This window comes from Chlorocebus sabaeus, chromosome 11 (genome assembly GCF_047675955.1).
Source record: "Chlorocebus sabaeus isolate Y175 chromosome 11, mChlSab1.0.hap1, whole genome shotgun sequence".
Lineage (NCBI taxonomy): Eukaryota > Metazoa > Chordata > Mammalia > Primates > Cercopithecidae > Chlorocebus > Chlorocebus sabaeus.
The window spans coordinates 96,743,445-96,770,485 of NC_132914.1; the positions used below are offsets into that span (position 1 = coordinate 96,743,445).

The window sequence follows — 27,041 nt, forward strand, 5'->3', positions numbered from 1 at the left end:
CCCACCAACTCCACTCTCTCTCTCTTGCTCCTGCTTTTGCCATGTGATGTGCCTGTTTGCACTTCACAACTTCTGCCATGAGTAAACACTCCCTTAGGCCTCCCCAGAAGCCAAGTTGACGGTGGTGCCATGCTTGCACAGCCTGCAGAACCGTGAGCCAATTAAATCTGTTTTCTTTATAAATTACCCAGCAATGCAAGCATTTCTTTATAGCAATGCAAGAACGTCCTAACACACCAAGCAAAACATAAAGATGGATGTTAATGTGCCCTGGTGCAGAGGCATCACCAAACACAGAGAAGACAGCACAAAATAATTTTTCTTGATGGGACTTCTCATTCATGGCTCTGTCATCGTCTCCACTTACCAGATTTAAGAGTAATAACCAGCACTCTCCAATATTAACTAAAAGATGGGTGCCATTCTTTCCCTCAAGCACCTCATATTTTAGTGAGAAAGTCAGCTATGGAGGAGGAAGGTGAAAAGTTCTATGAATAAACAGAACTTCCTATGAAGACATATAACCAGGGATCTCACCTAATTTGGAGTGTAAAGAGAAGTTTCTTTAAGGAAGTTACCTTTCAGCTGCCACCTGAAGGAGATGTAGAAATTAGCTAAGTGAAAGCAGTGTGAGTGGGTTGAAACGAAGTGTCCAAGTCAGAAGGAACATGAGATGCCGTGATCCTGATGGTCACAGCAGGAAAAAATACAGACAGCACATGTAAGGAACTAAAAGGTGGTTGGTGTGTTCAGAATACAAAAAGGAAGAAGAAGAGAGAGTATGGGCACATCTCTCCAGAAGTTTGTGAAATCGAATAAAATTGGCATAGCTATCGGAAATACTATTCTATGATGGCATTGACTTCTTGAGTACATTAAAATGCTGACGCAAATGAAGTGGTAAAAAGAGATATATTAAAGAGGTAAGAACAGAAAGGAATTGAGAGTAAAAATTTCCTACAAAGGAGGTAAGGGGTAGAATTTAGAGAACATGTGAAAAGTTTGATGTTTAGAGAGGCAGAGGAATGCCTTCAGTTTAGTAGGATGGAGAAAGAAATGAAGAGATTCAGAAAGGTTTTAAACATTTTTTGGCAAAGTACTGCGGTAATTCCTTGTTAATGACTTCCGTTACTCTGTAAAGTGAGGATTAAATTATCTCAGTAGACTAGGAGGAAAATTAGATATCTGAGAAGAGGAAAATTCAAAAGTCATTAGGAAAGTTGGCATGCAAGCTAACTGGAGAAATTTAGGTCTGCTGAGTAGTGTTAAGGGCCCAGAAGAGATTGGGAACTATGAATTTATAACATTAAAATAAGATTATGAAAAAATTCAACATCACTGATCATTAGAGAAATGCAAATCAAAACCACAATGAGATATCATCTCACACCAGTCAGAATGACTAATATTACAAACTCAAAAAATAACAGATGTTGGCGAGGTTGTGGAGAAAAAGGAACACTCATACACTGTTGGTGGGAGTATAAATTAGTTCCATCATTGTGGAAGACAGTGTGGCAATTCTTCAAAGACCTAAAAACAGAAATACCTTTCAACCCAGCAATCCCATTACTGGGTATGTACCCAAAAGAATATAAATCTTTCTATCATAAAGACACATGCACATGTACGTTCATTGCAGCACTACTCACAATAACAAAGACATGGGATCAACATCAATGCCCATCAATGGTAGACTGGATTTTAAAAATGTGGTACATATACACCATGGAATATTGTGCAACAGAAGAAAAAAGGAATGAGATCATGTCCTTTGCAGGAACATGGATGGGGCTGGAGGTCATTATCTTTAGCAAACTAATGCAGGAACAGAAAACCAAACACCACGTGTTTTCACTTATAAGTGGGAGCTAAATGGTGAGAACATGTGAACACATAGAGGAGAATAACACACACTGGAACCTATTGGAGGGTGAAGGGTGGGAGGAGGGAGAGGATCAGGAAAAATAGCTAATTGGAACTAGGCTTAAAAACAGCTAATGGGCACTAGGAAAAATAGCTTAATGGGCACTAGATGAAATAATCTGTACAACCGCCCCTGCTACACACCTCAACACAAGTTTACCTATATAACAAGCCTGCACATGTACCTCTGAACTTGAGAGTTAAATTTTTTAAAAAAGATTATGAATTGATTAACTTATAGACTTAGGCTTTTTCCTATTTTACCTGAAAACAAATGAAACAATTTATTAGTCTCTCACTATTTACTCTTGCACATATACATATATATCCATATATAAATGAACTAATGCTTTTGCATTTATTTCAGTGTAATAAGTAAGGAAATACGATGTGTGATTATTATATAATTATTATGGATTATGTACTATATCAATATAAAAATCCTATTTATTCCTATGCTTTTTATTTAAGTGGAGTCCAAGGATTAGGGCATGAAGGACTGAAGGATTGAGAGCAATGTTCCAGGCAAAAGCATCGGCATATGTTTTGAAAGAGCATGGTGCTTTTGAGGAAGTAAAATAAATCTAGGTTTGGAATAGAGACTAGAAGAGATCAAGGTGTAAGAATTAACTCTAGAAATAAACAGAAACCTGGTCACACAGTTTGATGGCTATAAGCTGACCAAGCAATGGTGGTCAAGCCTGTGCTTAGCTGGGTTTGAAAGCTATGAAGTGAATAGACAGTTTTGAAAAAAATAGACTATCACTTTGAGAAACAATCTGCATTTTATGTGTTCGATTTTATTTAATTTTTTCCTCCTGTACAGGTGGCAGAAACACACACACACAGCCATAAGGAAAATTTTAACTCATCTATCTATCTATCTATCTATCTATCTATCTATCTATCTATCTATCTATCTGTATAGTTAAAGTGAACTAAATATGGCCTGAGAAGGACTCCATACTTCCATATTTGAGTCCTTGTGGACGAATCATAACCTCACTTAACAGGCAGACAAGATGAAAACCTAACTTAGGAGTATGCACCTGTAACAATAGCTGAGTCTTGGCCAATCCCAGCAGCCATACCTCAACCACTCCTAGACTACTGAGTGTTCAAACTGTTCAAATAAGGCAAAGGCCAACCTGTAACCAGCTGTTTCTGAACCTCACTTCTAAGTTCTGTTCTGTACGTCACTTTCCTTTTTTTGTCTATAAATTTGTTCTGACCACAAGGCACCCCTGGAGTCTCTCCGAATCTGCTCTGATTGTAGGGGCTGCTTGGTTCACAAGTCATTCGTTGCTCAATTAAACTCCTTTAAATTTAATTTGGCTAAAGTTTTTCTTTTAACAACATATAAACACACACACAGATGTACATGTTATAAATTTGCAAATAATCTGTGTATATTTATATTCAGTTTATTTTATAGTTAACAGTTAACATTTTTATAGTTACCATATAGTTAACAGTTACTCATATGATTAAATTCGTTTTCAAATAATTTTAATATTCTATCTTCCATTCAAACAAAAATTTTTATTCTAATTCTTTTCTGTTATAAATAGTAATACAATGAATTATTTTACAGAATTGTTTTCTCTTTCTGGGCATTTCATTGATGCAGACAAGAAAGTACTAGACTAAAAGTAGTATGCTTTTCATTTTCAAGATTCTTGATTCACATTACCAAGAAAATGTATAGAAACATTTCCACCATTGGTCTATGAGACTATCAGTCTGTGCCTGCATCACCATGACTTTACCATGCATTTGCTAAGCACAGGATATATTTTTGTTTTTAAAAAGTTTTAACTACTTCTTAGGTTATGTTCTAACTTTATTTTGCATTTCCTTGATATTCAGTGCTGTTAGTCATTTTTCCTTTTATTTGTTATTCATCTTTTCCTTTTTTAAATTGTCTACTTATATTCTTTGTTCATTTTCTTCTGTGGATGTGTTAGTCTTCTTTGTGGTCTGGTACGAGCTCTTTGCATATTAAAATTTTAAGTTTCACTGTTATTTATTATCTCCATAGCACGAGTTACTTGTTTTCCATTTTAATTAAGTTTTTTTTTTTTTTTTTTTTTTTTTTTTTTTTTTTTTTTTTTTTTATTGCAGGGCACCTTAATTTCTATGCAGTCAAGGTTATTTATCTTTTCCTTTGGTATTACTTTCACAACTTTTCTGTTAAGTAAATGATTGTATCTGTAAGATTAAGTTTGAAATATTGACAGTCTGTGCCTCTATCTTTTCATACATTTTGTTAGTTAATAGAGAAATGACTACTGAGATAATCATTTGTAACTGCTGTGACAGAAGGAAGAAAGAGAAGTGTAAGGATGAGAAGGTAAGAAAATGTGTCTCTCAGAGTTGTTATTAATCACTGTCAATATTTCATTAGAGTGAATTGCCTAATGTCTGTCTATGTAATTTAACTTATTTGAAATAGTCTTTTCCCTCACAGATTTTGACTAACTTAATGACCCACTTAATTTATTATTTCATGTATAATTGCAATTATTATGTAGATATCTGTTTGTGTTGATATCTCTGTTGTACTTTTTATGGAAATCAATAGAAGATATAAAATATTTTTGGATCTTTCTGATATTCAAAAAATATTTTTGAGAAAAATTATCTTAATTCAAATAGTAATATGGTTTGGTACTTGACTCAATGCAATTTAGCGTTTATGACTTGCTGTCTTATACAACTGTTCTAAGAATTCATGTCAAATTATATTAGTTATTCCTGTGTCCATTTAGCCAATATTTATTGTCAAGTTCTTGGCTAAACCAAGAATCCAAGAAGAGAAATTTCACAGACTAGTAAGATATTATTTGCAATTTCTGCTTTTTAAATAGTAATATAATTAATATACTTTCCAGAAATTTTTTCCATCTTCTTTGATGCATAAGTAGAATCTTACAATACACATATAAAATTATGTGAAAGTACGTACATAATTCTAAGAAAGCATAGCAGAAGGGCTAGAGACCCTTATATTTAACTATCTACATGATATCTAGAGGGTATCTAAAACTTGTACAAACCAAACAGACATTTGATCCTTGCTCCCCAATTCCAGCAACATCAAAACCAACTCAATGAAAATCACTGATTTTTGCCTAGATCTCACCATTTTAGTAAATGGTATCATGATTTTTCATAGTGACTCAAGCCATAAATCTGGACACGCTTGATTTATAACCTATATCTCCTAAATTCAACTCTATGGTAAATATTATTCATTCTATTTTGAAAACATGTCCTAAAACCATTCATTTCCCTATACTTCAGATTTACCCACCAATCCAAACAACTGTACATATTCTCCTGGACAGCTACAAAACCTCCTAATTGTTTCCTCTATTTTCCTCTCCATAAGGTATTCTCTAGCCAGAGTGATCTTTTAAAAATGTAGATCAAATCACATCACATTCTTGCTTAATGCCCTTCAGTGGCTTCTAATTGCACTTGGAGTAAAATCTACACTTCTTACCATGACCTCAGTGGCTCTCCGTCTTCTCTGGTTTCATCTCACAGCACTGTGCCCTCACACTGAGCTCCAGTCATGCATGCCTTCTGTCTGTTCCTCTGCTACAGCTTCATGTCTTCATCTAGGTCTCTGTATTGCTATTTCATTTCCCTGCCTGCAACATTCTTCCCCTGATTCTTTGCATGGCTGTTTGTCCTCATTCATGTTCCAGCTTGAATACCACCTCTTCAGAGAAGCCTTCTCTGATTCCAAGTAGTGGCTCCTCCTCCAAATACTGTTTGATTCTGTGTAGTTAATTCACAGCCCTGATCACACTTTGAAGTTATATTCTTTATTTATTGTTCACTTGATCATTGAATATTTACCTCCTCTTGAATAGAAGCTCCTTGAGGACAGTGAACTCTTTTGTCTTGCTCACTGTTATTACCTGTACCTATGATGAAGCCTGGTATATGAAGCACACTTAGCAAATATGAGTAAAATGGATGAATGAATAAGGGCATCTCAGTGAAGATGGGGTGAAAAAGGGTTATGCCAGCTGGTGCTTGGATCCTATCTAAAAGAATGAACAGAAGTTAACCAGGTAGAGAAAAAGAGGGAAATGCATTCTAGACTGTATTGGAAAGGGTGCAAGAACAAGTTTCCTTTGAAGAGTTGCAGGAGTTTGGGATGATTGCATGTTGGCATTGCTGGTGATAAACAGGAGCCCAGTGCGAGAACATTAATGGACTTTTATGCCTTATCGAGTAAGAAGTTTAGAGGTTGTCATGAAGGTAGGAAATCCTAAAGGATGTTATAAAAGTGAATAACATAATCAGGTTGACAATGTAATAAGATCACCCTCCACACAGGGGAAGTAGTCTGGCATTGGGTGAGTCGGGTATCCTTGTAGGGTAACCTCATACTGGCAGTGTGAGGAGGTGTCCACATGGGGAGGGCAGCCATGGTGGAGTCAAAGCACTGTAAAGGTGAGAAGGGTATCCATCAGGGTCCAACCAGGAATAAGGGATCAGAGCATACACAAAGTAAGGAGCAGGGTGGATGTGTGTGTGCCATGTCCTGAGCAGGAGGTGTCCATGTGCAGCTTTACTGGCATGCGGTATCAGAGCTCAAGTGGGATGACGCCAGTGTCCACATTTGGAGATGACCCTAAATGAGAATCAGGACCTGATAAAATAACAAAATACACTATGAATAAAGGAAGCTAGGTTTCTGACTGTCAGAGAATAGAAGTACAAATATAAAAATGAATTCTGTGTTGTTTAGGTTGAAATCACATTACATCTGTGAACTCATGGCTTTCAATATATGTAGAGATGGATGAACACAAATATAGATGTTCATGTGCATGTGTATAGTTGTGCATACATACCCAGACCCACATGCATACGTATATGTACATTCTATGCTTCTATACAAATATCCTCTAGCCCTGCCCACTGAGAAAGTCTGAGAACAGTGACATCCCAGTAGCAATTAATATACTTAGTGCCTAAATCTTGGCATCAAACTACCATTTTATACTAAGAGGAAGTAAAGCTTCTTGGAGAAATAGCTGATTCCACATCTAGGATTGGAAAAGCATATATGATTGATAAGCCTAGAAATCCTGATATTCCAGAAAGTAAGGAATGCTCAAAGAGTGATGGAATTAAGTCAAAAGGACACAGGAGGACTCCCTTTGGCAAAACTCTGAATAATTCCAATATCAAAACCAGTAATAATAATAATGGATATAATTAACTCAATAAAATAGGAAACATGGGGCTCTGCAAGTATAAACAAATACATGAGTAAATTGAATGTTTTGTGAGGAATGAGATATTCACATAGTTTTAAAGTACCTCCCCACAAATATATACACATTTCAAAAGAGAAACAAACAAACAAACAGAGAGAGTAACCTTACAGTGGAGAAGTCTGAAAGAAACCACCTTAATCAAGTGACCAAGGCGAACATCATTTAAAAAATCATTATGACAAATCAAAATCATGCACCAGCTGACAGGATGCAATAAGAAAAAGAGAGTCACCTCTGGTTCTTTCTGACAAAGATGCTTACCCTGAAATTATAAGGAGACATCAGACAACCCAAACTGAGGAACATTCCACAAAGTAGCTGACCTGTTATCTTCAAATATGTGACTGCTTTAAAAATCAAGAAAAGACTGAAGAATTATTCCAGATCAAATGAGATTGAACAGGAATGAAAACTTGATGAATGTATGATTTTAAACTAGATATTTTTTACCATAAAACATATTATTAGGACAATTGGTGAAGTCTGAATAAAGTCTTAAGGTTAAATGGTAGTAATATGTCACAATTCATTATCTGATTTTGATGTTTGTGTTCTGGTTATAGATAAATATCCTTGTTTGTAAGAAATAACACACCAGTGCTAAAGAGGCATTAGATTAGCAGCTTACTCACAAATAGTTCCAGGAATAAAATAAAAGATCTTTAGGGAAAAAAAGATCTTTGTATTGTGTTTCCAACTTTTCTGCAGTTTTGTGATTGTTTCAAAATATAAAATAATAATAATTTTTAAATCCATGAGATCACTCTGATAAATGTAGAAGATAAATTAGAAGTAGAAGAGATGACAGCAAGGAAGCCATAATGGGAGCTATTTCAGTAATCAAGTCAAAAGCATTAAGACAGGTGCAGTGGGAGCAGAAGAAGAGAAAAGCTTGGAAAGATAGGAAACAGAAGTGACATGCTTTGGTGGCTAATTAGATATAGAAAGAGAAGGAGAGGGAGTATTCTAGGTGGTACGATTAATTGATATAAGGAAGGAAGAGCAGATTTTTGGAGAAAGATGAAGATTTTGATGTCTGGCAAGTAAGTGTAGTGAGTCTTATCTTCCAAACACTGTATGTTACTTGACCAGTTGAAATACATGTTATTGGCTTATTATTAGGATGAACTTCTATTCTCATGTTTCCACAAGAAGGAAATACCATTAAAATAACATCCTCGACCTATTCTCCCACTTTTTATTAATTTATCCCCTAAGGAATTAGAGTTACTGAGCTGTAAAATGACACTGGGGAAGCAACTAAGCATGCTTATTATTGCCTCTTCCATGTTTCTCCTCTTCAAAGCCAGTGTGTCAGCCTAATAGATATGTTCTCTGCTCTTCTGTAGTAAAATCATCTTGTAGGTTGGCTAGCTGTGCCAGTGACTGGGTTAGGACGTGTGTCTAATACCAGAGTGAAGTTACAACAAGCATATTCAGTAACATATTTAGAATCACATTGTCCAATCAGTCCTCATGATAATAATAAAAATAAAAATAATTGGTTTCAATTTGTCTAACTCCTGGATTCCATATCTCAATTGGATCTGAATCTGGGAGAGAAAGAAAGCAGTGTGGTTAATTTGTTCCCTAAATTCAAAACAATTATAAAACTGTGTTTATTCCTCATAGTGTCTAATACAGTGCTTAATACTCACTTATTGAATTGAGTTCCATTAATGTAAAATAGGATGATGCTAAAATAATACTGTCTTAAAGGGAAAATATAGGTCCTTCTAATTATTTGTTTTTCCATTTTAGGCATTTAGCACCATTGATTTAAAACTTGTTCTTCAACATGGCATAATCTAAAGATACTTATTTTTCCTTTCCTCATAGATAAAAATCATAATAGTCTTATCTATCTCACATGGTTTCTCAAAGGATTAAAGTAGACAATGTGTAGCTACCACTCTGTAACATAATAAACAAATGGCATATTTATTGCTGAGTTTGAGTGTTCCCTTTCTCAACAGTGTGAATTTGTGCAAGATGAGTGCAAAATCAAACCAGAATGGAATTGTTAGGGTCAGCTATAAAGAGGCCTATGAAATGCTCTAGATTATGTTTTTTGTGCATCACTAGTTGCGAAATATATTGATGGGTTTACAGGGGTGGTAGCAAAGAAGGCTCTGAAAAATCATTCAGTGAAGAAATTGTTTAACCCTGTATTTCCCCAATATATTTGACCATGGAAACTTTTTATATAAGAACCTCACTTACAGAATGAGTAATCCATAGATATTAGGACATTCTGATTAAGAGGAAGGTGGTAGAATATCTGGTTGGGACTTCCTGATTATTAGAATGCCCTATGTAAATCAGCACAACATTTAAGTAAAAAGATTCTTAATGCCTTGCTTATCCTATCCTTCTCCCTGGACTATATATCTGCCCACTATGATATGGATATGGCTTAGTTTGTCCCCACCGAAATTCAGATTGAAATTTGATTCCCAATGTGGCAATGTTGGCAGGTGGGGCCTCGTAGAGGGTGTTTGGGTCATGAGGACAGATCCCTCATGGATGGCTTGGTTCTGTTCTAGCAATACTGACAGTTCCAAGTCTGCCAAGACTGGATTAATTCTCATGGGCATGGATTAATTCCCATAAGAGGTGGTTGTTATAAAGCCAGACACCACTGGAGTTTTGCCATGTGTTCACATGTGTTCACTTTCCCTTTGACCTTCTGCCATGTTGTGATGCATCACCAGCAGCGGGGCAGATGTCAACATGATGCTTCTTGTACTTTCCAGCCTGCAGAAGTGTGAGTTAAAGAAGCCTCTCTTCTTAGTTCATTTTATGTTCCATATAATGGAACTCCCAACCTCAGGTGTTCCATTATAGTGACACAAAATGAACTAAGACTTCACCCATCTAGCGCCTATTTAAACATAAAGGTCAATTTGAGCATTTCCTCTCTGGAATAGTCTTCACTGCCCTTTCCCCAACTATTCTTAATTAATTCAGGTGGTACTTATTGACAGCCAACTGTGAACCAGGTACCGTTCTAAGTGCTGAAATTGAGCACTTTATAAACAAGGAAGGAAGGAAGGAGGGAGAAAAAGTGGGGGATGAAAGGAAGGAAAGTAGGAAGAAATAAAGAAAAGAAGTTCTTATTCTCATGGAATATCCATTCCAGGTGGGAAAAAAGACACTGAACAAATCAACACATAATGTTAGTTCAGGAGTGAAAATTGCTATAAAGGAAAATAGCATAACAGAGACAGAAAATACAGTGGTAGCTACTTTATATTCAATGGTCAAAAAGGGCATCTCTCATAAGGTAGAAAGGATGATAATTAGCAGTGTTAAGTCTCTGAGAGAAGGGTGTTCCAGACAATTCAATGATAAGTACAAAGAACCTAAGGCACGAGATGTTTGGCTAATCTAAGGTAATGTTGGGAAGATGACATGGCTAGTGTAAATTAAACAATGTGGAGAATGGTAGGAGATGGGTTAAGAGGTTTTAGAGAGTCAGATTATATTGGATGTCATGCATCCTTACTTTCAGTGAGATGGGAAGACATTGGAAGGTTGAGCAGGTGAACAACGTGATCTGATTTATATATGTGGCCATGTTACAAAAGGACAAGAGCACAATAATCAATGCCAGTAACAAGATATGAAGCTTTTTCAAAGGTCTAGGTCAGAGATGTTAGTGGCTCATATAATAGTGACAGATGACAGATGGTAAGATTCAAGATATATTTTTAAAGAAAAGTTAGAGGACTGATTTTTGAACTTTTTGGTCTCAAGATCCCTTGATGCCCTTAAAAATTAATAACACTAAAGATTTTTTGTTCATGAAAGTCATATCTGTTAATATTTATATGAAAACTAAAATTAAAAATTCTTTAAGCGTAAGAATACACAAGTGTGCATTCCATTAACCATCAGAGGTATGATATCATCACTTACCATATAGCTTCTGGAAAACTCCATTTAGAATTCATGTACAAATAAAAGCAGAATAAGGCAAAATGTCTTTGTATTATTATGAAAATATGTTTGACCTCACAGACCTTTTGAAAAGGTTTTGAAGCCTGCTAAAAGGTCCTGAACCACACATTGAGAACTGCTGGCCTAGAGAATTTTTTTGATAGATTGGATGTGAGGTGAGAGAGAAAGAAAGAAATCAAGGATGGGGTCAAGTTTTTAAGCCTGAGCTGCTATTAACTGAAATGCAAACTGCAGTGCTATACAGGTTAAGTTTAAGACATCCCATTGACATTTAGAGTAGCCTGCTGGATAAGAGCCTGGAGTTCAGAGGAGTGGGCAGGCCTGGAGATATAAATTTAGGAGTAATCAGCACATAAACAGCATTGAAAGCTCTGGAACTGGATGAGAACACATGGGGAGTGAATGTAGACTAAGAAGAGGTCTAAAGATGATCCTTGGGGCATTAGATCAATGAACTCCATCAGTGAAATTCCAAAAGTTCTCTATTTAGAGCACAGTCTCCTTTGGTTGGTTCAAAGTTCTTTTAGGATAGAATCCATATTTTAGTTATTTTCATATTCAAATCACCGCTTAAGATGCCCAGAATATGGTAGGCACTCGACTGTGTTTATTGAATAAATAAATAAATAAATAAATAAATAAATAAATAAAGTAATGATGTCCCTTGTGGTACTTTCACAGCTAAATTCCAGAATTTTAGAACAGACAAGATTGGGAAGTTGGAATGATTAGGTTCAGATTCATATAGTAGATATACTATTCATTGTATAGTCAAAAAGATTTCCTCATTGTTCAGTTCCTGTTCTTGTGATAGTTTGCTAAGAATGATGGTTTCCAGCTGCATCCATGTCCCTACAAAGGACACAAACTCATCCTTTTTTTATGGCTGCATAGTATTCCATGGTGTATATGTGCCACATTTTCTTAATCCAATCTGTCACTGATGGACATTTGGGTTGATTCCAAGTCTTTGCTATTGTGAATAGTGCTGCAATAAACATACGTGTGCATGTGTCTTTATAGCAGCATAATTTATAATCCTTTGGGTATATACCTAGTAATGGGATGGCTGGGTCATATGGTACATCTAGTTCTAGATCCTTGAGGAATCGCCATACTGTTTTCCATAATGGTTGAACTAGTTTACAATCCCACCAACAGTGTAAAAGTGTTCCTATTTCTCCACATCCTCTCCAGCACCTGTTGTTTCCTGACTTTTGAATGATCGCCATTCTAACTCTAACTTGGACTCGGGAAGGGGAACATCACACACCGGGGCCTATCATGGGGAGGGGGGAGGGGGGAGGGATTGCATTGGGAGTTATACCTTATGTAAATGACGGGTTGATGGGTGCAGCACACCAACATGGCACAAGTATACATATGTAGCAAACCTGCACATTGTGCACATGTACCCTACAACTTGAAGTTTAATAATAATAAATAAATTAAAAAAAAAAAAAAAAGGAAAAAAAAAAAAAAAAAAGAAACCTCACATACAAATATCTGAAGTTGGAAGAGCAAGAAATTAAGAAATTTGGGGAAGATTATTTTGTTTCCTTTATGAACACATTATATCTTCAATAACTTTCAATAAAATTCCTTTAAATACTTAAAAAAAAAAAAAAAAAAAAAAGATTTCCTCGAACTCAGAGGAAGATGTAATTGACTGCACCCTGTGTAGTCAATAACAAGTGACCTAAAGGCAAGGATAGACTATATTTCAAATTCTAGTCTGCCATTTAAGATAGTTAAAGCAATATTGCCAACTCTACTTTCTGATCATTTTATTTTGCAAGGAAATTTTTCCCAGAATATTTTTTCTATCTATGCATTCTTTTATTTAATTACACAATAAATTTAACCAGCTTTATAGACCAATACATATATATCTACAAAGGATGTATTTCATTTTTGATGAATGTACTATGGCTTATTTAACAAGTTATCCTTACTAATAGGCATTAAGATTTCCAATAAATATTTCTACAATGAACATCCTTGAGCATATTTTTATTTATTACCATTTTAATAGCCACATTTATTTTCACTATTCTCATAGTACTTCTGTTCTTAGCCACTCATGTGACTTGAAAATACTTTTATATTAAATGTCTATTTAATCAACATTTCCTTATCTTTATGATGATTCATTTACATCTTTTCCAAAACTTCAAGTTAATGTCTAAACTCAATTTTCTTTTGTTTCTCTTCTTCTATTTTTATTTTAGGTGCCAGGGGTACATGTGCATCTATGCATTCTCACTTAGGCTGTCTAGACATGCTTTAGGGGAAAAAGCTGAGCCAAACAATGACACCCACTGAGAATTTTATGCATGTGGGAGAAAAACCCCTGAATAACACAAAAGGAAAACACAATATTAATACAGTCTTGCTATTAATGGCAATGTGGCACAAAATATAAAAAATTACATTTCATGTTCAGGAAAAAAAGATAAAAAATTTTTTTACATGCAGAAAGTGCCAAATAACAAAAATTCTCCATATTCTTGTAGAATAAACTCACCTGTAATTTCATCAAATGAATAGAAATGAGGATGAATAATATTCCACAGGCATATAATTGGTATGACCACTATATGGATTGATGGTGATTTTAATCATCAATGGAAGATACAATTTATAGTGGTTGTTTTCTGGATTCTGGCTTTTCCCTCCCCTGCATTAGGTCAGCCTGACCCTGTACTGTGCCATTTATCCGCACTGACTCCTCCCATATCCCAAATTCCAGGAGTTTATACTTCCTGTGGCTCACTTAAGCAGAGGCATCTAAAGAATGAGATGCTTGAAGGCGAATATCACCCCATATGTAGCCAACATCATCTTAGGTAGGTTCCAAAGATTTAGGGAATTTTAAAAGGTTCCCAAATACATTTTCTAAAAGCCACAGTTGCCGTGATCAGAGCTACTTGTGGATGAGACAGAGTTAGAACATTACTTCTCAAAGGTCTTATTTCAATTGTAGGTAAACATGATCTAATCACCATTATAATAACAAGCTGGGCCTCTACAGGGCTTTTCAACGTACACAGCACCATGGCACCTTTTATCTGGTTTGAGTCTGACTACACCCCTGATAAGTAGGCAAGGCAAATACCATTCTCACTTTGCTGAAGAACTGAGGGTGAGAAGGGTAATACAGAGTGCATGTGACAGAAGAAAGATTGGAGTTAAATTCCTTTTAAAAAGGCAGCTACAAGCAAAATTTTGTACATAATTTCAGGAATTGAGTAGACCACCCATAGCCTACCAAGAATACCAGGTTAAAAATATTTGCCCTCAGATAGACTGATTTAATTGGTCAGGGGTAGAACTCAGGCATTTTTTTAAAAAGCTTCCCAGGAAATTCATATTTGTCCAGAACAACTTCAACAATTCATATTTGTCAACGTTGACTGTTGGGTCCTGTTGACTTCTTTCTCATTTTTTTTTTCCTTTCCAAATGGCTCCTTGTTTTACCTAATATTATTTTCTATTATGACTATCTTTCTGTTTTTAGCCTTCTCTTCTCACTCAGCTTTTGTCGCAAGTCTGGAAATTACTGAATACAGTCTTCTTTGGCTCTTTCCTTCAGGCTACATATTTTGGCCATCTATATTTCTGTTCTGCCTCCTTTTTCAAAACTATTATTCTCTCCTGAAGCTTCACCTTTCTAGAATATCAATATTCCACCTCGATTATTTTCTACCTAATGAGCTAATTAGCAGTGATGGAAAAACTACTGGAGTTAGGAAATCAGAGATCTTCCAGTAAGTCAGTGGCTGTGTAATACTGAGAACATTATTCAAACTCTCTAAGCCTCAGGCCCAATCAGTAAAATAAGGAAAAATACACCTACCTGATATAATTTTTATAAGAAAAAAAAGAAATACATAATCATGGGAATAAATGGCTCAATATTCAATAATAAAAATATTTTAAAGATTATCTCCTTGAAGTTATTTTTATTCCTTATCTATTTTTTGTTGCAACCCAATACAATATTCTGCACTCTTTCCAAGTTATATGCCTCTGTTTTTTACATACCCACTCTCATTTCTAATTTTAAAATTTAGCGTATATACTCTATAACCCCACAGTGCTCAGAAAAATGTTATTCTGGATTTGGCAATAATTTTTTGTAACCCCAGTTCTAAACTCTTAATAATGGCAGGAAGAGGTGTTATGGCTTATTATTAAACTGCTTTACTGTTAGCTCATTAATCATACACAGGTCCAGAAAAATATTCAAAATGTGTCTTTCTTTCAGGTTGAGTAGGCACCTGATCTAAACACGGTCCAGTATGAGTAGGCATTCAGAAATGACTCATCTTTCCTCCAATCATCTCCTTTAGTGTCTTGAGAGCTCTGGGCCTTTGACCTTTCTCTTCATTTTCTTTACCTCTACAGCCTCTTTGCTCCTTTTTGCTATGGTCCCTCCTTAGCTGCAAAATAATGCAGCCTGGTGTTATTTCATTCTGTTGAATTCCATTTAGGATGAGGTTTTGGGTTAGTGGTGAGGTTTGGATGGTACCAGGACATCTAAAGCCAATCGGAGTGTCTTTTCCAGCTGCTATTAACAAATACCATAAAGTTATGGGGTCTCTCACAGTTCTGGAGGTTGAGAAGTCCAAGATCAGGTTTCCAGCTTGGTTGGATCCTGGTGAAGGTCCTCTTTCAGACTGCAGATTGCTGAGTTCTTGCTGTGTCCTCATGTGTTGCAAGGGTGAACAAGCTCCTATGGGCCTCTTTTATAAGTGAACTAATCCCATTTATGAGAGCTCTGCCATCTGACCTAATCCTCTCCTAAAGGCCCCACTTTTTAATACTATCACATTGTGGATTTGAATTCAACATAGATATTTGGGGGAAATACAAATATTCAGATGATAGAACAGAATTTCAAATTTTCCAGATTGACTTCTTCTTAGGATATCCTTATGCTCATTATGCTAAAAATCTCTGTTCAATATTGAGCCCATTTAGATGACTTATCTGTGGTATTGTGCCAAAATAGCCTCTTTTTCTGTCCGTGGTCACTTCTCAAGAGCCCCCTTCTATTTTAGACTTGATTTCCATCATGCAACAGGGAAAGGAGTGTATAAACCCATCTAGCTACAACCACCACCAAGAGCACAGACCAAGAATTCAGTGTTCTGTCAACTGCTGATGTTAGTTTGTTTGAACTTTGGAACTAATTGGATTTATACACACCTCCTAAGAAAATATTTAACAGTTCAGTCCCTATCATTTATGTCTCTTCAGTCAACTTTTTGGCTCTTCTTTCTCATTCTCTGCAACCAGAAACTGTTTCCCCACCTCTGCTCATCGTTTAACATGCTGTCATACTGCCTTATTTCCTTTTACCATTAAACTATTCAAAAGATTAGTATACAATCAGGGTATCTTTCCCCACACTTCAATTCCTTTCATCTTAAGCTTCTACATTCTTCACTTGAAGGAAATTGCATCCTTGAAGGTCTCTGCCCTCATAATTGTCAAATAAACTGAAATTTTGGTCTCTCTTCTCCTACTTTCCTGGAAGTTTTGGCAATATTGACCAATCACTTTAAAAATTTTTTTACTTTATGTCCACAGTAACAGTTGTCTTTCTTCTTTTATTTTTCTCAATGATTCTCTCTTTTGCTAAAGACTTCTTTCTAAAGTACACGTGAGGAAATGACTTAAGTTCCCAGTTCTCAACTTCCTCACCTATAAAATGAAAATATCCATTCCAAAAAGAATCATGAACATTAAATTATATTAGATACTCCAAAAATATAATTATCCTCCTTTAGTGTAAACATTTATCAGAATTCTGTCTCTGGTACTATCTCTCTTCATTATCAAATTTTATGAATGAGAATAAAATCTTTACCATAATCCCTCACCTCTTTCCAGAGCCCCATATCAATATTTCCAATTTATATATCATGTTTCATGTTCAGTAAGTCTACAAAACAAAATTTATTATGTCATCTTCTCCTTCATCAAAATAAACATCTGTTCAAGTCTTTCTTATCTTTATTAGTAGCATTCCAAAATCCCAGTCAACAAAGTCCAAATCATTAGTCATCTTTGGCTCCCTTAGATCTACTCCATCTATCTACCACTAATGCTTTATCCAAAGTGTCTCTTGCACCAAGGACTATATAAAATGTATAAAACATTATAGCCAACTGTTATTTATATTAACATGCAAAGTAAAACAATGTAATCTGCCATATCAACAGAACCAAGAATACATGCAATAAACTAATAGCCTATATTGTAGTTAATGTTGAAACATTGTAACATTGTCTGCTTTCCCCAAAGATAGGGAACAAGGCAATAATTTTTGGTTTTACCACTTCATTGCATCATTTTACTATAGTCACAGCAATAAGAAAAAGACATAAAAGGCACAAATATTAGAAAAAAGTCAAACTATCATTATTCTAAGATGATGCAAAAGAATCTTATGGAAGTTATTTTTTAATAAAGCCAAAAACCACTCTAGCACTTAAATAAAATTAAAATGGTAAGATAAAACTCAGCTGCATTTCCATATGCCAACAACAAACAATTAAAATATGAATGCAATAAATAATACTAAATTATTAAATCAATGAATAACAATTTTTTTTCCATGTGGCGAAAATTAAATCTTGTCCCCTACCTCACACCATACACAAAACAATCTGAGATGGATTATCGACCTAAATATAAAAACCAGAACAAGAAAACTTCTAGAAAAAAGTGGGAGCATATATTCACAACCTGGGACAAGTCACAAAAACACTAACCATAAAAGAATAAAATGATAACTCTGACATAAAAATTAAAATATTCTGCTAATCAAAAGGCACTTGAGAAATGTTTAGGCAAATCACCGAGTGGGGGAAATATTTAGAGTGCATACACCCGACAAAGGACCCATATCTTGTGGGGCTACAGAAGAATTTATAAAGAATTACTACAAATAAACAATAACAAAGTTGAGTACATCTAAAAAAAAGAGGTGAGCATATACTTCACAAAAGAAGATATAAAAATTGGCAATAACCACAGAAAAAGGTACTCATCATCATTAGTCACCAGAAAAAATGCAAATTAAAACCATAATGAGAAATCATTTCACACCCAGAAGAATGGCTAAAATAAAAAAGTTTAAAAGGCAAGAATGTGGAGAAATGAAAATTCTCACACATTGCTATTGGTGACTATAAAATGGAACAACTTTTTTGGAAAGCTGTTGGGAAGCTTTTTATAAAGTTAGCTATTCATCTACCATGTGACCCAACAATACCATTTTCATTTATCTATATGAAAACATATGTTTATAAAAAAGACTTATATATGTATATTCATAGCATATTCATGCATAATGGTAAACAACAAGAAACAATGCAAGGATCAATCAACAGGAGAATTAATGAATAAATTGTAGTATATTAATCCAATGGTAAACCACTCATCAGGAAAGAAACAACATGGATTAATTTCAAAATCATTATGTTGAGTGAAAGAAATCCAAACAGTGATACGCACACAGAAAACATACTCACTGTAGGATTACATTTATATAAAGTCCAAGAATAGCCAATCCTAATATATGATGATAAAAATCTGGACATTCTTGCCTCCGAGGCAGGAAGGAGGGCAACTAATTTGAAAGGGGCATGAGGAAACTTTCTGGGGTGATGGCAATGCTTTATATTTTGTTTTGAGTGGTGTTATACCTACGTAAATAATCAAAGTTCATTAAGCTACATACTTAAGATCTGTGTATTTGATTCTTCAATTGTGAAAAAAAGATGCTTCACCAGGGGATATTTAAAAACAAGTAACATATAACTATTCAGTAAAAAGAAGATAACTGGAATGTCAATAGACCTACCTAATATATATTTCAAATATTTTTTTTCAAGTATTTAAGTATAAGTAAGTAGAAAAATTCAGCCTTGTGGGTTAATATACTGGAGAGAAACAAAAAGAAAAGAGTAACATATAACCATTTCAGTCACTCTGAATTTAAAACAGACTGTTTCACAATCTAGAGGATTTTAAGACGTGAAATAACTGAAAGAAACAAAGGTGAAAAAGATCAAACACAGGATGCAGAACTAACAGCTGTGACTTAGTTAATACATATGCTGAATAAAAACAAACTCAGCAAAGCACTGGGAAGCCAGCAGCTTCCGAGTGATTAACTAAGCAGAAACACATGCAATGTGTTATCAGCCCTGTCTCATATTGAAAGCAAGGACTCTTTGGTTACAATGGATGCTCTTCTTTCACAGGTAGAGTTACAAGAAAATAAACCAGATAAAGGTATACAAGAGGCAGAGGAAAAGGAACCTAAATTCGCTACATCTAAGCAGTATCTATTTTCAGTGAATGAGATGAAAGTTCTGCCTTTACCTCGCCTACTCAATATCATTCTTTCCACAATAAAAGACTGAACACATCAGCTAATGGTCAAAGAATTGTAAAATCATGAATAAGGGTCACATTTAAATTTTTATTTTCAAAGTTCAACACAAGTTCTAAAAGTGAAATTATCATTTCAACCATATTATTAATTTTTAATAAATTTTTAAAAAGGTCTTGAATACCCATAAATCAATCTAACTTCACACTTTTTGCATTTCCAGATAGAAAGCCAGAATTAGGCTGGGCGCAGTGGCTCATGCCTATAATCCCAGCACTTTGGGAGGCTGAGGTGGGTGGATTATGAGGTCAGGAAATTGAGACCATCCTGACTAACACGGTGAAACCCTGTCTCTACTAAAAATACAAAAAAATTAGTCGGGCATGGTGGTGGGTGCCTGTAGTGCCAGCTATTTGAGAGGCTGAGGCAGGAGAATGGTGTGAACCCGGGAGGTGGAGTTTGTAGTAAGCCGAGATCACGCCACTGGACTCCAGCCTGGGTGACAGAGCAAGACTCTGCCTCAAAAAAAAAAAAAAAAAAAAAAAAAAAAAAGGCAGAATTAACAAATATGTTAGAATATTAAATCTGTGATTAAAATATAGGCTTTTATATAAGCTCACCAATAATTATCTTTTCTTTGGAACAGTTGCTCTCAACCATTTTCCATCCCTGACACACCTGTGATTTGTCAGAACACAGCAGGAGTCTCCTGTTCTATCCATCCATCCATCCTCCATGCACATCCTCTAGTCTCCAAATTCTTTCCTGAAACCTCATGTCCTACCTGAATACTCTCTCATAAGTATTTCCATGTGAATATTCTACTCCTTCCTTTCTACAATGAATGAGGAGGCCCTGAAGGTCATAACTCATATGGAGAAATAAGTCATGCACCAATGTCTCCAGAGTGGAAGAAAGAGTAGCCTAATTGAGGTTATATTCTTTCTGCAATTATATATAGAGAAAGAAAATACATAGATATATAGCTGTTATTGTTGTATTATATAAATACAGGCTGCATTGGTTCTAATTTAAATACCATCATCCCGAGTTACTTAACTTTCTCACTTATTTGTTTTTCTCCTTAAAGCATTGTTATAACATTTGAGAAAGGTGGAGTCAGTTAATAAGATACGCATTTAAGTATTGACAGCACCAATGAATTGGGTCAAGATGGAATTTCTGGCTTGAATTCTACCTCTAGATTTCTTCAAAGATTATCAGGTGAACCTAAACTCAATTAAAATATGTAGAGAATGATTTATGAAATAATGCCTCAGTTATTCAGATAATGGATCTATAGAAAAGAATCTATTTTTCATTCATTGAATGACCAAGTGCATTTACATTAGAGAATTTACATTGGTATAAAAACAAATATATTTAGTAATGAATTTTATTAACATATATAGGACAATGTCTTACCTAAATAGCTTGAAAATGTTAGAAATGCACTAGAAATACAATAACCCCAGAAAAATCTTCATATATAAGAGAACCAATGCCAACAAACATGACAGATAGCATCTAAATCTGGGTTTAGTGAGGTTTACCTTGAAGCAAATAGACCCGATCAAATTTCCTTGAAAAACAGGACTTTTTGTAATGAGATGAAGGTGTCACTATGTTACCCAGACTGGTATAGAACTCCTGGGCTCAAGTGATTCTCTGCCTTAGCTTCCCGAGTAGCTAGGAATACAAGTGTGTGCCACTGTGCCTAGTAGAAGAGGACATTTTTGAAAACATTCTTCTCCTCCACATATTGAGGCACTGTGTCAAATGTTACCTGTGCCTAAATGCCCCTGAAACTGCATATTCCATACTCCTAAAGATGTGTCAAATTATACAAACTCATGAGGATTTTTTTAACCTCTGAGCAGGACTGGAAGAGGCAAATATACTAAAGTAAAAAAAAAAAAGAAACTCCAAATCAGTTGGACGATGTAGCCCCTTTGGAGTGCCAGTGACCTTATCTGTAACACTGAAACACAAATTGCACTTGAATTGATGAAGGATATAGGAAACAATTTATATTAAAGTGTTCTATAAACTGCAGTAGATATCCAAAATTTAAGTGCCATTTTATTAATGAGGATGAAGATTATAATAAAAATGATCTAAAATAACTCATGTTAAAGAAGGAAAAATATTAAACCAATCATTTTCATTTAGACCTAAATAGTCTTAAAAAACATATTTGCCCTATCATTTGGCTCAAAGGATTTATTCATACTCTATATCTAAGTAGATGATGAATGGTATTGATTGAATTCAAAGTCCCCCTGTCTTGGATTTTATGAGGCCCATTCACAATGAGCCAGGTTGAGAACACCACCAATTTCATGTTCTGGGTCCATCTGTTGGCAAAAATATAATGCAAACAGCTTTATAAGTGCTATTTTCAATGAAATATCACAGAACAGCTTGTCCCAATGATATTTCTAAAGCTTGCCTGCAAACCGCCTACTAGAAAATCCAACTGAAAGAGAAGGGAGAAAAGAGAGAAATCCATACAGGAAAGTGACAGGAATGGAAAAAAGAACAAAGGATAAAGAGAGACTAGCTACCGGAGGAAAACAAAGAGCAATGTTAAACGCAGACAATATTCACTGAAACTATAAAGATAGAGAAGATAGAGAAATATAAAAATCACTGGAGTTGGAATACAGAGAAATAATCACAAACCATGCAGCATTGTCCAGAAGAATGAAGACAAAAAGATCAGGAAACACCAGAAAATATGTAACAGCTCAATAATTGGAGCATAATTATTAAAATGTTGTGAGAGAAAAATGATGTAAAATAGCTATTTTTCTAAGTCTCACTACTTCATGCAATAGGCACAATTCATTTTTCCAAAAACTAATGCAGATTTCAGTGTTTATCACCAACTTCAAAGGAAGCGAACATCCTCTTCTAACTCCCTTCTTTTAATTTAGAAGTCCATTGACACACCACATAAAATAGTCCAGGCTTGCAGTATAAGTGATGTACATGCATTGATTCAAATCAAAACACATTATAGGGAAAATAACATCATTCTGGGCACTTACCTGGGGTCGAATGACTTTTACAATATTTTTGAGGGCAGTGTCAGGGGATGGAGGTGAACAATCAGGTGTTGGGCCTGTTGAGCTGTTTCTATGGTTACTAGTTCCTGGAGTAGTAATTGCTACCTCAGAGGCATTATCTGTGAATAAAAATAGAACTGCCATGAACCTAATCACTCAGTTTACCTTTTAAGACTTGAAATTAATTTTCTGAACATAAATTGAGATTTCAACTTTCAAAACTGGTATCAATTACAAGATCATAATGAGGAATATGCTCAGTGGTATATTTTAAAGATAATATTTATTGAATGCTTTGTTTCCTTCTAAAATGGTAGCTATCATCCTCTCGAATGTTGCTCTGAGACAAGAGTATTATTATTCAATTCATAATGATAGATTATCCAGCATAGCTTTTAAGACTGCTACGACTATATGAATAACTAAAACCTTACCTTAACTAAAAAGAATATAATTTTATGATATGATTGGGCTAAAGCTTTCCCAATAATCTTGTATTAATAGTTATTAAAGTCAGAGTTTTATGTCTCCTTAATGCATAAAACCCAAAGTCAAGCCTCCTCAAATGACTTTTCCTAGAAATCCGACAAACTATAGAAAAGCATCCTAGCGAATGAAGCTTGATGAAAAACCGAAATTTGTGCAAAATGGTTTTATGATGTAGATAAATATAAAATTATCACCCCTTGATAAGTATAGCATCCTATGTGGTCAAAGCTAAACGAATAAAATTTCAGAATCTAAATTAATCTTCTCTTACATTCATTATTTAGGAGGGAGGGAATAAAGGAAAGATGACTTGAAAATCAACAACATGTATAACATTTTCTTCTTAAATTCATATTAAAGCAAAATAACATTCAAAGATACCATTTTAGAATGTTTAAAATACTTGGGAAAAGATGAAAATTATTCTATAAATAACTTCTGGTAGCACCTAGAAAAGTTATTTTATTTTAACAACAATTTGGCAAACTTCAATAGCTTTTTATGAAAACTGCTGCAAGCTCAAATCTGCAAAGAAGAAAAAAAAAGGTTTACTTCTCTGTTGTTTTTAATTAGTTCGCAATAATTTTCTTTCCTAGACAGTTAGCTGAACTGATTGCAAAAGAGACTGAGACTGAATTTTTTATAGACCAGGAAGTTTCTCTGTTCCTGATTGCTGTCTACAATCCACAGTGAAGTACAGGAATTTATCAAGGCATCTTTTCCCCATAAAACACAAAGGGATGAATTATCATACAACTCTACCTACATATAAAAATATAATTCACTGAGGAATCCAGACAAAGGCCCATAAAACAAAAAATTCAAGTATGACATATAGAATTACTTGGATGACTCATAAAATAAATCTTAAAAGTGTCCAGAGCACACTCTTCTAAGATTTAATAGAAAAGGTGGGATTTGAATTGGCATCACAGAAGAGATGGGGAGGTCTTCTGAGTAGAATAGAAAAGTATGAGTCAATATTGAAACACACAAAACATTACTCAGCAAGATGCTCTGATTCTCTCCAATCTATCCCTTCCTTCTTTCATTCATCTAAAAACCACATATGTAAAAACACTTATTTGGGGCACCTATGAGTCAAACATTATGTTATGTTCTAAAGATTAACTAGGAAGAATCTGTGGCCAGGGACTGGAGGGAAGTAGGGATGAATAGGCTAAGCACTGAGGATTTTCAGGGCAGTAAAACTATTCTATTTAATGGTATAATAGTGGGTATACATCATCATTATATATTTGTCCAGCTCATGGAATACATAAATCAAGAATTAACCTATATAAACTATAAACTTTGGGTGATAATGATGTGTCCATGTAGGTTCATCAATTATAACAAAGGTATCACTTTTGTGCAGAATGTTGATAGTAGAGGAAGCTTTGTGTATGGGAATATATGAACTTTGTAATTTCTGCTCAATTTTGCTGTGAATCTAAGAAGTTCTAAAAATAAAATCTCTGAATTTTTTTCAAAAGAATCCCTGCCCTTGAGAAGTATACTGTTGGGTTTTTTTGCTTTTATTTTTTGAGACGGGGTCTCACTACCATTACCCAGGGTGGACTGCAGTAGCATGAACACAGCTCACTACAGCCTCAACTTTCCAGGCTCAAATAATCGTCCCACCTCAGCCTCCTGAGTAGCTGGGACTACAGGTGCACATTACTACAACTGGCTAATTTTTTGCATTTTTAGCAGGAGTGGGGTTTCGCCATATTGCCCAGGCTGGTCTTGAACTCCTGAGCTCTAGTGATCCACCCACCTCAACCTCCTAGAGTGCTGGGATTATAGCCATGAACCACTGCAACCAGCCCAGAAGTGTACTCTTAAATGTGGCATCAGACATGTAAACAAATTAAAATGCAATATAACTTGAGAATTTATAACAGATAAAGGAAGCATGATGAAAAAAAAAAAAAAAAACCAGGGTGGGGTGGGGGAGCAATCAGACTATGGCTTGGACAGAAGATAGCTGTGAAAGGCTTCAGTTTTCAGGCAAGAAAGCTGGGACAAAACATAAGATATTAGGGCATGAAGGTAGGAAGAGCACAGCTGAAGCTGTTATTTCATCTGACAAAAAAACTAAAGATAAGTTTGAATGAGTTAAAGGAAGTTTTATTATAATAAAAGCATGTTTAATTCTGTAGGCAGTGAGAAATACTGAAGACTGAGCAGGGAGTGACATCAAAATAGTAATAGATAATTTTTATTGAGCATTTACTATGTGCAGACAGCCATGTTAAATTCTTTTACTTATTGAATCTCATTTAATACCCAAATTAACTTACAAAATACGTTCTGCTATCACCATCCCTATTTTACAGATAAATTCATCTCAAAGATATATCGTCATTTACTGGCAGAAAAGGATTCAAATTTCAGATTGATGCCATGTTACCCTTCGGCTGGTTAGCATGTCATAGTAGGTATGCAAAAGATATGCATAGGTATGATTGGGTTCACAGAAACACAGCCTGAATCAGACTGGCATAGTTAAGTTTGTAAAAGCACACTCCAAAATATAGTTGAACCAACTTCCAGAAACTTAAAAAGTAGAACATAAACACTATGAAACGTAAACAATAAAAACAAAAAAAATGTCAACCATAAAAACATCTTTAGGGTATGCCTTTGAGTACTACATAGTGTAATATTTAATATTTGGAAGCAGGAAGATATGTTAGGACTAGAGACCCAAGCTAGAGGTCATGATGTTAGCATTTTGGAGTTGATGATAAGTGATTAGATTCTGGACATGTGTTGAAATGTCCAGAATTGTTGAAATAGACCAAGAATTTTTTTGATGGCTCCTGAATAGACAAAGCAACCTTGAACAAAAAGAACAAAACTGAGTATATTATACTACCTGACTTCAAAATATACTACAAAGCTATAATAATCAAAACAAACTGATGCTGGCATAGAAACAGACATATCAACCAATGGAAAATAACAGAAATCCCAGAAATAATACACATATTTCCGGTTAATTTATTTCAAAGGTGCCAACAACACACAATGGGGAAAGGGCAGCCTCTTCAATAAATGGCATTGGGACACTGGACATTCACATGCAGAAGAATAAAATTAGACCTTCATCTCACACTATATACAAAAACTAACTCAAAATGGATTAAAGCTGGGTGCAATGGTACATGCCTGTACTTCCAGCTACTTGAGAAACTGAGGCAGGAAGTTTGCTTGAGCCCAGGAGTTTAATTAAGGCCAGCCTGGGAAACATAGGGAGACCCCTCTCTTAAAAATTTTCTTCTTAATTAATTAAAGACTTAAGTGTAAAACTGAAGTGGCAAAACTATTAGAAGAAAACACAGAGAAAAACCTCCACAACATTGATTTGGGCAATGATTTTTGGCTATGACCTTAAAAGCACAGGCAAGAGCAAAAATAGACAAATGGGATTATGTCAAACTAAAAAGCTCTGCATCAATGAACAGAGTGAAGAAACAACTTATGAAATAGGAGAAAATATTTGTAAACCATACCTCTGATAATAAGTTAACATCCAAAATATATGGAACCCAAACAACTCATAGTGAGAAAACAATAACCTGATTTAAAAATGGGCAAAGGATCTGAATAGACATTTCTCAAAAGAGGACATACAAATGGCCAACAGGTATATGAAAAAATCCCTAACAACACTAATCATCAGAGAAATGCAAATCAGAACTACAATTAGATATCATCTCATCCCAGTGAAAATGGCTTTTATAAAAAAAGATAGGCAATAACAGATGCTGGCAAGGGTGTGGAGAAAGGGGAACCTTTGTACACTGTTAATGGGAAGGTAAATTAGTAGAGCCATTAGAGACAATAGTATGGAGTTCCTCAAAA

General features: G+C 35.0%; 1 protein-coding gene across 6 annotated transcripts in view; it reads right to left on the minus strand.

The window, feature by feature from the left end:
* Positions 1-27,041, minus strand: part of ANKS1B (ankyrin repeat and sterile alpha motif domain containing 1B) — a 1,279,773-nt gene that overhangs the window by 703,805 nt on the left and 548,927 nt on the right. For all 6 annotated transcript variants that reach the window (XM_008004353.3, XM_037987370.2, XM_037987376.2 and 3 more), the window contains exon 11: positions 22,662-22,798. In XM_008004353.3, the coding sequence (XP_008002544.2) occupies positions 22,662-22,798 (137 nt within the window). The remainder of the gene's footprint in view (positions 1-22,661; positions 22,799-27,041) is intronic.